The sequence below is a fragment of the Sarcophilus harrisii genome, chromosome 4 (genome assembly GCF_902635505.1).
Source record: "Sarcophilus harrisii chromosome 4, mSarHar1.11, whole genome shotgun sequence".
Taxonomy (NCBI): Eukaryota; Metazoa; Chordata; class Mammalia; order Dasyuromorphia; family Dasyuridae; genus Sarcophilus; species Sarcophilus harrisii.
In genome coordinates this window covers 128,848,307-128,861,003 of record NC_045429.1, presented here as the reverse complement: position 1 = coordinate 128,861,003, position 12,697 = coordinate 128,848,307, and the positions used below count along the sequence as shown (strand labels likewise).

The 12,697-nt window shown below is 33.5% G+C and overlaps 1 protein-coding gene across 4 annotated transcripts in view; it reads right to left on the bottom strand.

The window, feature by feature from the left end:
• The window catches only part of PRKN (parkin RBR E3 ubiquitin protein ligase), a 1,838,204-nt gene that overhangs the window by 1,318,061 nt on the left and 507,446 nt on the right, over nucleotides 1-12,697 (bottom strand). Inside the window, exon 1 of one of the 4 annotated variants that reach the window (XM_031968389.1) lies at nucleotides 999-1,610. The exons of the other annotated variants lie outside the window; for them this stretch is intronic. Coding sequence (XP_031824249.1) covers nucleotides 999-1,010 — 12 coding nt within the window. The 5' untranslated portion in view covers nucleotides 1,011-1,610. Of the gene's footprint in view, nucleotides 1-998; nucleotides 1,611-12,697 lie in introns of those variants that run through there. 4 annotated transcript variants of the gene reach the window in all.

Sequence of the window (12,697 nt, the reverse complement as noted above, 5' to 3'; positions counted from 1 at the left end):
AAAAAAAAATTAAAATTAGATGAGAAAGTTTTATAGAGAAAACAAAACCAGAAAGAAAAAGAGTTATAATTATATATATTGTGTGTGTGTGTGTATATATATATATAATAAATTTAATATGGAGGACAGATTCAAGAGAATAATATAAGAAAAGAGAGAAGAGATGATAGAAAGACATATAAAATAGTAATATAGACCAAATATAAGGATATAGATGTAGAGATAAAGAAATGGAAAAACATTTATAAAATACAAAATAGATGAGAGAGAGTTTTTTATAGAGACAAACACAACCAGATAAGAAAGAATTATATATATATATATATATATATTTTGTGTGTGTGTGTGTGTGTGTGTGTGTTATATATATACAACATATATGAGGACGATTCAAGAATATATATATAGTAGAAAAGAGAAATAATGATAGAAAGACATATATGAAATAGAATATAGACGCAAAAAGATGATATAGATGAGATGAAATGGAAACAACATTTAAAAATACAAAAGATGAGAGAACGGGATAAGTTTTATAGAGACAAACAAACCAGATAAGAAAGAGATAATAGAGAGAGAGGCAAACAGCCCTACTAACAAATAAGACAGGGCTACAGAGATACAGAAGATAGGTGGAGAGGGAAATACAGGTACAGATGACATCGTTACAGACAGAGAAACAGAGCCGGAAAAGGTTGAGCTTATCGGGACACGGCTCCACACGTGGATGGCAGGGACAGAGGCAGAGTTAAGAGATGGAGAGAGACGGAAGGTGAAAGACAGAGACTGCAAGGGGGGAGATTGCGGTGTGATTGGCTTCCTCTGTAACACCGCGTCTTTCACATTCAGCATTTACAAACATTGTTCTGACAAGGGAACCGACGCGGATGCAGGACACAAGGCGAGGGACGACGCTCCGTCCCTCCCGCTGGAAGAGAGGCCCAGGGGAGCCCGTGCGATTCCTCAGGCCCCGGTGACCAGACGTCCTCCTGGCTCACCTGGTCTGCCATGACGGCCGCCCGTCCGCCCCGCTGCTCAGCCGCGGCCGGACAGAGGGAGACTGGCGGGCCGGCCGGCCTTGGGCTCGGTGCGCTCCCCGGCGGGGCTGCCGGGCTGGGGGAGCGGGGAGCTCGGGGCGGCCCGCACGCGCTTCCTGGGCGACAGCTGATTGGCCGCCGGGCCGAGGCCGGAGCCTATCACGCACGAGGCCCCCAGGGTTTTCTTCCTGTCGGGCTCGGAGGGGGCGCGGTCCTCTCCGGGATTATTTCCGCTTTACAAAATACCCTAAGCGTACTCACGCTCCATCCTTGTTCTGTAAGTGCGCTGCTGCCTCATTTCAGTTGCTCTGGGAGCGCTTTGTGCGCTTGCTGTTGACACTAACACTCGTTCCCTCGCCACAGCCAGCGCTTTCAATGGAGACACCTTTTTACTATAATTAGATGTTCTTTTGTTTAGAACGGTGAGCCTTTATGGCTTCTAGGTGCTCTGCATCTACGGTCCTGTAATCCCATCAGTTAGATGTTAGGTTTGAAAGGAGGGAATACTTTTTTCCCCCTGCCTGAGTATATTTCTAAACTAGCTGCGCCTTTATTGCGTCTTGAGTACCAACTATAGTGTGTTTGACATGTAAAAAAAAATACTTGCAACATTTTAGGGCAAGCAAGAGCATATTAATTATATAATATATTATATGTATATTCAACATATATGAATTGTATTTAATTGTATGTTTATGTATTTATAAGTTATATATATGCTATAAAGCATATAGAGACAAAAATATAAATTAGAAAAATATACATATAAAAATAGAAATCAAAGACAGTAAACTAAAGGTAAAATAAGACAAGTTTTATTTTTAATGGTACTTTTTAATCCTCACTAAAATATTATTACTCATAATGAAGAACATTCATTTCATTAAATATTAATTAATTATTAGTTAATTAAATATTATTAATTATTAATATTAATTAAATTTAATTATTAATATTAATTAAAACTTAAAAAATTTTCAGGGGAAGTTAGTTGGTACAGTGGATAGGGCACCAGCCTTGAAGTCAGGAGAACCAGAGTTCAAATCTGGCCTCAGACACTTAACACTTTCTAGCTGTGTGACCCTGGGTAAGTCACTTAACCCCAACTGCCTCAGGGGGAAAAAAAGTTTTTTTTTTGTTTGTTGTTTTGTTGTTTGTTTTGTTGTTGTTGTTATTCCTCTCTCCAGTCCTGTCTACCATTATAAATATATATGTACATATTCAAGCATACATATGTATGTATATGTGTCTATAAATCTCCTTACCTTAGAAGCTCACTCCAGCCCTTAGACCTCTTCCTTTGACTATCTGGTTCCTCGAAAAGCCTCTGCTAAAAAGCCACTCGTGTCTTCATTCCTCTTCAGGATGCACTTCTAATTCTATGGATTTTCTCTACAGTATCTCCACATAGGGTACTTTCATCTCTTTCTCTGACCTCCTTTTTCAGCTTCCTTTATATGTATTGTTTTCTACTTGGTGGGAATAACTGTTTTTTTATTTGTATTTGTATTTCCAACTCTTACCTTGATTCCTGTCACATCGTATAAGCACTTAACAAATACTTGAGTTCCTAGTTGAATTGTAAGAGCAATGTAATTAAATAGGATTGATTTTTTGGAGAAAAATCTCAGTATATCTTAGGGAAAAGGAAATATTAATCTTTATTAATTGTACTGATATCAAGCAATTGAATATTTTTAGATGGTTTTTATTGAAAGATATATATGTGTGTGTGTGTATTATTATTATTATCATCATCAAATACTAGGTTATAACCACTTGTCAAGAGGATCAAAGAATTTAAATGCCTGGCTCAGTTTCTAAATGTCAGAGCCAAGAGTCAAATGTTGGTCTTTTGACTCCTGGAACAATATTACTTCTATTATTACACACTGCTTCTCTTGGGGCAGAATAGCTGTTAGTGAGGGAGAAATGATCTCCATTTTGAAATATATAAAGGGTTGTTAAATGTGAAAGAGGGATTCAATTTATTTTGTTAGACTAGGAAATAGAAATGTCAGGGAGGAGGAACAAAGGAAGGAAGAAAAGAAGAAAAAGGGAAGGAAGGAAGGAAATGGAAGAAAGGAAGAAACATAAAAAATGATTTAAAAAAGAAAAAAAACAATTAGATCTGATCAGTAAATAGAATGTATTACTTCAGGAGAGAATGAGTTTGCATCCCTGAAAGTGTTCAATTAAAATCTGAATGAACACTTGTTAAAAAAAAGTTTTAGAATTAATTCATAGGCAAGAATCTGGCCAGATGACTTCTGAGGTCCCTTGATTTTTTAAGTTTATGAAATATCTACTTGGAGATACTATCATGACCTCCCAAACAAATGTCACAAGCATAAATGTCATCCATCCTGAAACAAATTCTTTTTCAAATTCCCCTTTTTCTGTCAATATAATCCCATATGGAGTTTATAACTGCATATGCAGTCTTATATCTGAATATGGGGGTGTCACCAATTATGCTTTATTATCAGTAAATGTTTATTTTATGTAACTATTTTATATATTTATTTTATGTATTTTTATATAATATATATTTTCTATAACTATAAATCTTATTTTTTGAAATTTTTACAGGTGAAAAGAAGTTGTGAGTGGGAAAAGTTTAAGAGCCACTTCTCTTTCAGATAGAACACTTATCATCAGTTCTCTGGGAAGGAAGTTCTTCATTACACTTAGTTATAGCTTCATAACTTTTGGGGTTTTGTAATAGTTATATTACTGTCACCATCATATATATTTTTCTCTTATTTGTTTTTTTTTGTTTTTTTTTTTCACTTGGCATCATTTCATACAATGTTTCCCTATAATTTCTGATGACACAAATAATATTCCACTATTACTCCATAGCACAATTTGTTCAATCACTTCTCAGACAATGGTGACCTATTTTGTTTTGAACTTTTTGCTACCAAAAAGAATGGTATTAATATTGTTATATAGAAGACCTCTATCTCTTTGTGTAGGATTATATGCACATTAACAACAACTTCCAACATTGATATAGCACTGAAATTTATTGTTTTTAATATTTTCTCACTTTTTGATGAACAAGAGTTTTGTCAACAGCCAGATTCATACTCTTTAGCTAATCAAGTCTCAAAGAGAGCTTTAATAGCTATAAAAGTTTTTAAAAATTAGTCTAACCTGCAAAAAAATATAACCTTAAGAAAATTTATTCTAATCTGCATGGCAGGGCCATAGAAAATATTACTTCTTATGACATCATTTTTGTGCATAGTTCTGCTTCTTGTCAAATTGTCAGAATCACAGAATTTGAGAATTAGGGGAAAAAAAACCTTCAGTAGCTATATAAGCCAACCGACACAAAAAAGGAAGAAATCAACACAATTTGAGCTTCTTTTCCCCATCAGCCTGATTCATCTATACTCTTTGTCATAACCCATAAAATGTAGACATATTTATATTTGCATGTTCAAAAACACAAGTTTACCTTTTCTAGGGCTTTAATTTGTCTTCATCACAACAGACTTGTGAGGTAGTATTGACAGTATGATCTTCATGTTACAGATGAAGAAGTTGGGCTTCCCAGAGCTTAACTTCTTTATCCACTGTACAAATGCTAAAAATAGAATTTGACCTCTCCTGACTCCAACTCCAGTGCTTTTTTTCACAACACCATGAAAAATATCCATGTCCTTCCATATTCGGCTTCCCTGAAAATTCACCATTACCTTCTCTTGCATTTTAAATCCTTAAGATCCCACAGTTCTAAGCAAGTTGTAGAGCTTGGAGAAAAAATTCATGATACTTTTAGTAAAATACTTCGGGACCTTTTGTTAATCTCTAATGGTTGAAATCAATGCAACCTCAAATAATAAATGATTTGTCTCCTACTCATTTGTAAATTCAGGCTCACTCTGTACAATTTGACTTAGCCTGAAAATAAAACATAACTTGATGATTACTTCTGCTGCTACACTTATGTTGTTGTTATTTAAATGCTAGACACATTCAAAGTGGCAAGGCCCTTATGTTTCTTCCTTATAATGGAAAACAGTATCTTGGATAAATCACAAGTGAAATGAAATCAGAACTCAGGTTTCTATTTAGGAATTCCCAAATGTCCTTTCGGTTAGGGAGTTTCTTTCTTTTGTTTTTTTATTATTGAAACTTATGGAAATGATGGTGTTGGTCTATATATTCAATACTGAATAATATTTCTGCTTGTCTTAATTTGTTGTTTTTTGGAAAATAAATATTTTCGCAACACAAGTCTACCAAGCATGTGCATTGGCACTGATGAAGCACAGCAGTAGGCAGTGAATGATTTATGAAATGGAAACTATATATTCAGGCTAATATGATAATGCTCTACATATGCAATTACTTCCATTAGATTTGGCATAAAAAATGTCTGGGGATTCTTACTATATTTAATATGCTATGTCTATCTACCCCCTTCCCTTTAATTATTTCCAGATAAAATATTTGCTCTTTCTAAAACTGTCATTATAACTGAATCAACATATGGAATTCCCAAAAAAGGTCTAAGGTTCTTCCTGGTCCTAGAAATAATGTCCCTTTTTTTCATTTGTTTTGAGAAAAATTTCACAACCTCATATTGCATATATCTAATCTAAATTTGTAGTTAAATAATGTTTCTACTGTCCTTTGTTTCATGTATCAATAAAAAAGCTGAAAAATATATATTCCACATGATAAAAGTCATATACCTTACTATGCAAAAATATTACAAGATTGCCCCTAATTTTTTTTCTCCTATAGGATAAGTAATTTGGGTTTCTTTAACACTTTTCTTAAACTTCTCAAAGTTTAGAACTCTATGACCTTTATTAGTTATATCCATACAAATAAATATGAATAAATATGTAATATATTTAAGATATATAATTACATATATTTTTATGAAATAAAGGTATAATGTATTTGTTCATAAATAAGTATGATTTGTTTTACTAATCATTCATCAGAATTCCCTCCCCTGAAATAGAAAATCATCTATGAAATATTAAACCGGGATGTTCCTGATATTGCACCACCTGTGTGCATATATGGAAATATACATATATAGAGAGGGTATACAAAAAGTTCTTAGTGAAATTATAAGCTGCCTATTCTTATGGAGTGGTTTTTAGTACTGTCTCACTTCATGATCCCATTTAGGGCCTTCTTGACTAAGATGGAGTGGTTTGCCATTTCTTTCTCCCCCCCATTTTACATATTAGGAAACTGAAGTAAACAAGGTTAAGTGACTTGCCCAGGGTCACGTAAGTGTTTGAGGCCAGATTTGAACACATGGAAGATGAGTCTTCCTGACTCTAGACCCAATACTCCAGTCACTCCTCCAGCACTTTAGGCTACTTACAGCCTCCATTTATTGCTTAAAGCTTCATTAAAAGTTTTGGGACACTGTATATGTATATGTCCCCGAATTATGGAGAAAGCAAGGGAGTTCTAGAAAAAAATATTGATTTCTGCTTCCTTGACTACACTAAAACATTTGATTGTGTGGATCACAATAAAATGTGGCAAGTCCCCAAAGAGATCTAAGTCCCAGGTCGTTTTAATTGTCTCCTGTGGGACCTGTAAGAGTCAAAACCACTGGAACATGTCAAAACTGATTGGTCTTAAGATTAGAAAAGGAGTAAAATAAGGTTCTATATTATTACCTATTTATCTTATATGCATATTATCATATAAAATATCAGACTGCATGAATTAAAAACTACAATTAAGGTTATTTGGGATAATATTAATGATCTCAGATATGCAGATGATAGCTCTTGGATGATAGAAAGTGAAGAGGAATTAAGAAGCCTCTTGATAAGGGTGAAAAAGGAGTGTGTATAACTAGAAGTTGAACATCAAAAAACCTAAGGTATTGGCAACTGGTCCCATCACTTCCTCGCAAAGAGAGGGATAGGAAATGGAAGCAGCATCAAATTTTACACCCTTAGACTCAAAGATCACTGCAGACAGTGACTGCAGCCATGAAATTAATAGAGGCTTGCTCCTTGGAAGGAAAGCTACGGCAAATCTAGACAGCAAACTAAAAAACAGAGACATCACCTTGCTAACAAAGATCCATATACTCAAAGCTATGTTGTTTTTTCAGTCACAATTTATGACTATAAGAACTGGACTCTAAGGAAAGCTGAACACCATAGAATCAATGCTTTCAAATTGTAGAGCTGGAGAAGTCTTTGGGGAGTCCTCTGGACAGCAAGGAGGTCAGATCAGTCGAAACTTCAAGAAATTAATTCAAGTTATTCACTGTAAAGTCAAATAATGAAGCTAAAGCTTAAATACTTTGACCACACTATGAGAAGGCAGACACTTTGGAAAAGACTGTGATGTTGGCAAAAATGGAAGGCAAAAGGAAAAGGAGATGGCAGAGGATGAGACGACTGGATAATAGATAATTGTGTGAAACAACAACCATGAAGTTGGAAAGACTTTGAGATAATAGAGAATAGAAGGGTCTGGGGTACAGAATCAAATGACAACTGAACATTAACAATATGTTATTTGCTGTACAAATATGCATGTATTGTGCATACATATGCATACCTATAAATAAATGTGTATTTAGATGGATGTGAATGCATATACATGTGACTATTTAGATATTATGTGTGTATGTGTATATGTATATATGATCAGTTGGATGATACTTCAGATAACATTTTATGTAACTCTCTCCAAATCATGAATCCCATGTTTGTCAAAGATTTCCCTATATAGTTACCAAATATATTTATGATAACTGACTTCATATAATGCTTTATATTTACAAAGAATGTTCATATAATTTTATACACACTTTGCAACAAGATAGTATAGGTAAAATCCTCATCTTTAACAATTTTAACCTCAAATTAAAAGTGATTTTTCCAATTTTGTATGTCTAATTAATACTAGATCTGGGACTGAAAATTCAGGGCTTTTGACAAGTACAGTATTCCACTCTGTCTCTCATATGTGTGCATATGAAAACAGCAAGTATGTGTAATCATGCCAGATCCATGTTAACCTACTATAATGTGTTCTCCATTGTACTTGCATTTTGTTCAGTGTTTAAAACTCTTTCCTGATGCAGATCAAAAACACATCTGTGACTCTGAATCTTAGAGAGCCGCCTAGAGCTTGAAAAAACAAATCTGCAATTCTGTTTTACTCTGCCCGCTAAGACTTGAATACAGATCATCCTAGGTCCAAGGTGAATTTTTTCTACCTTTTTTGCTCATTATTAGCTATGTCTGACAATAATGTATTTCAATTAATTCAATATTTTTTATAATTAAAATTTACTTTGCTCTAGGGACTAAATGTAGAAATAATTTAAGTATCTTTAAAAATCAGTATTTCTAAATATTCTTTGTTTTTTAAACAGAGACAGAGTGATATAGTTGGAAACAATTAGACTTGCAGTGATGAAACAGATTTGGTTCTGGATCCTGATTTTGTCACTTACTATTTACATAACTATGGTCAAGTCTCTCAACCACTGTAAGTCTCGATGTCATTGTTGGGAAAATGGACTAATAATATTTGTACTACTGGGGAAGCTAGGATGCACAATAGACAAAGCATTAGCTCAGAAGTCAGAAGGACCCGAGTTCAAATCCAGCCTCAGATATTAACTATATGTTTAGTGTTTAGATGAACAAGTCACTTAACCCCTATTGCCCCCCTCCAAAAATAATATTCAATACTTTTCTCACAGGGATCTTATAATACCTATATTTTATAAATATTCAAGTAATATGTGAGTTATTAATAGTAGTAAAAGTAAAGTGATAGCTAGCATTTACACAGTACTTTAGTTTGTAAATGACTTCACATACATTATTTCATCTGATTCTCACAAAATCCCTATAAAATGGTCACTATAAGAAATAGCATTATCCTACTTTCACAAGTGGTCATTCTGAAATCAAAGAGATAGTCACTTGGTCAGAAAATAACTATTATTATCATGTGAAAATAGTAAATAAAATATCATTGACAATTTGAGGAAATCTTTTATAAGGAAATGAGCTTAAACATCTATTTTGTTTATTCAGAACTTTTGCTATCATTTAATTCTTGATTCTTCAATATGTTCTATTTAGTTGGGAGCTGCCAGAAGTCTGTCTTCTAAGTAAGAGATAAATAGGTTTTTTTCTATGCTCATGTATGTCAGAGTAGTACAAAACCCACATGATTAAAAAAAAAAATTCCAAACTGCCAGTCAAAACCATATGGAAACACTGAAATGAAGTTTTATATTGATTGAAAGCCTCTGAACATGATTTGATTTTTCTTGTGCAGAAGATAATTGTATAAATATTTGTGCATATATTGGATTTAACATATATTTCTATCATGTTTAATACATATTGGACTACTTGCCATCTAGGGGAGAGGATGGGGGAAAGGGAGGAAAAATTGGAACACAACGTTTTACAAGGGCTAATGTTGAAGAGCTGTCCACGCATGTTTTGAAAAATAAAAAGCTTTAAAAAAGAAAAGAAAATCTCTGAATATACAAAGGATAACACAGGATCACAGACCTTTAAAATCTGCTCATTTTAGAAAACTGAACTGAAGCACAGAAAATTTAAATGATATGTTCTCATAGCTGGTGTATGAGGTGGAATTTGAACTCAGGTCTAATATATTTCATGCTGTATCCTGCTGTCCTGCCCGTCAATAAAATAAATTAGAAGATTAAGTTCTTAGGGATTTCTTATTTATTGATATTAAATTATATCTTGCATACCAAATAGTACACTTTCAAATTTTTTCTGCATATAATCAATTAAATATGAAATAGAAATTTAAGTCTAAGATAATACATGCCATTAATCCCTAGTTTGGTAAATTGTTAAGCCCTCTATTTTATATGGAAACGGCCAAATCATCACATTTGGATGATTTGATGAAAGCTAATAGTGAATGATAGATGCTGGAAACTTTAGGGATTTATCCATACATCACCCTCCATCTCTGGAGAGTCTGTGGTACTATTGATTGATTCTAACCCCTGTGGGCCAATTTTCAACTTAGGTAATTACTTTTTTGTGTATCTAAATCTTCCCTGAAGTTTCGATTGGGAATATTTCAATTAAATGTTATTCTTTCTGCACCATAAATTAATCCCTGTACTGTATATCCCTTGAGTGTCTCACAAAGGAGTTGTGAAGATTAATCATTTAATTTGTGCAAACTGTTTTGAGATTCTTTGAGCTAACATACTTTACATGCAGGTGTGCCTAGCATTACACCACAGATATGTTTCAGCAAAGGAATCAACAAGTATTTATCAAATACCTAGCATATGCCCAGCATCATGCTAAGCATTATAGATCCTATTAAAAAGATGTGCAAAATAGAGTCTCTAAGAGCTTACAACCTCCTTGAAGAAAAAGACTTAGGTATAAGTTAAACTGAGAGAAAAATACAAAAATAGCATATAATTGAGTCCTCCCCTGTTTTACTTTGGTATAGAAGTGACATAGGGTGCTCAAAGTAAATGACTAGAGGAAAAATTCAATGTTCTAAGCAATGAGCATCCAAAAAAAAATGTAGAGAAGCTTACATTAATGAGGAAGCTCATACATATATCAGTACATAATACAGAATCAATAAAAACAGTATCAATAAATTAACAATTATTTATTAATAGACTACTATTCAATAGACAATGAATTAGATATGGGTATACAGGAGTAAATAATTAAGAAAACCCTACTTGCAATGAGCTAATGGGAGAATAAATAGAAGTATGCTTAGAGTTCTTTGTAAAATGTTGATCATGGTGTGGCATTTATCAATCAGATCACAGCTTCAGAGTAAAAGTTTTCAAGGATAGAAGATCAGGAAGCATGGAAAAGGAATTAAGGTGTCTGAAAAGTAAGTCCAAGTATAAAGGTGATAATATAGAGAAAAGAAAGCTTAAGGGAGACTAAGAAACACTCAATGTTAGTGGGGGAAACATAGATACAGATCCTGCAAAGAACGCTAACAAGGTACAATCAAAACAGCAGTAGGAAAACCAAGAGAGTGTGGGGTCATGGAAATCTATAGGAAAAAGTGATGAGCATTGATCAATTGCAGCAGAGGTCAATGAAGTTCAATAAAATGCCTTTAGATATAGTAAAAGATCATTGCTAATTCTGGAGTGAAGTTTCAATGGAAAAATGAAATTAGAAACCATATTGCAGAAGACTTGGAAAAGAATGATAAGTAAAGCCACTGAGCCTGGATAGATTTTTTCAAGGATGGTAACTACTAAAAGGAAGGAGAAAAAAAGATGATAGCTGGTGAGCATCATAGACTCTAGTGAAATATGTCAAAGATGTGATATTTCAAAAGAAATGTTATCTCCTATTTGAAATGCTGTTAGGAATTGTGGTCCTTCACTGAAAATCTCCATACCTCACCAAGCTGTATGAAGCAATGGCCCTGGTCTCTTAAAAGCTGTCTCTGTAAGGTTTTGCAAAGTTGGAAAGCTTTTAAGCAGGACATCAATGACTGATTGATTGTACATTTGTCATTCATGGACCAGTCAAGAGATGCTCTTTAACTACTACAGATAATAAAGATCAAATAATGAATGGTCAAAGAAATTTGAACACGCAGTTCTCAAAAAAGCAAAACAAAACAACTACTACAAACTATTAACAATGATATAGAAAAACTGTTTCAAATAGCTGCTAATAATTAAGATAAAGACAACATAATTCTGAAGATTTTATATATAGATAGTAGATTGGCAAAGACCAAAAATATAGAAATGATCAGTGTTGGAGAGATACAGTAATGCATTTTTTTTTTGGGTGAAATTGTAAATTGGTCCAATAATTCTGGAAAGCAATTTGAAATTATATGAAAACTATGACTAAACTATCTGTACTCTTGATGCAGAAATCCCATTTCTAGGTACATACTTCAGAGAGATCAATGGCAATTGGAAAGACCCCCTTTTCAAAAAAGCACACAAAAGTATTTATACTAGTATTTCTTTATAATAATAAAGTTCTGGAAACAAAGTATGTATCCAGTGATTGAGAAATAGTTAAGCAAATTGTGGCATATGAATGTAATAGAATATTGTTTTGTTGCCAGATGTAGTGACTATGACAAATATATAGAAGCATTGCCTATATTAATTAATACAACTAATTCCATCGATTGAAACTTGACTTCCCCCCATCTATATTTCAGATACAATACAAAATAGTAGGGAAAGCTATTAACTAGAAAGATGCTAATTACAATTTTTACCATTTAACTATGTCAGTCTGCAAATGATGTGTATCTCCTTGATTTCTAGTTCTTTGATGCTGCATATACACATACAGGCATAAAGATAGATACAAACACAGAGTTGGCTATAAATAAATATTAAATATTATAAATAATATATAAAAACTGTATATTTAGGTTCTTGACTCATCTTTGCTCTCTTTGGAATGAAGATCTACTAAAAGTATTGCTGGGTCAAAGAGTATATACTCAATTCAATAATATTTTTGGAATGATTCCAAATTCTTTTCCAGAATGCCTGGGCCATTTCACAGTTCCACCAATACTTCATTAATTTACTTGTTTTCACAAAGTTCCTCCAACATGTGTCATTTTCCTGTTTTGTCAACTTTGCCAGTCTGACATGT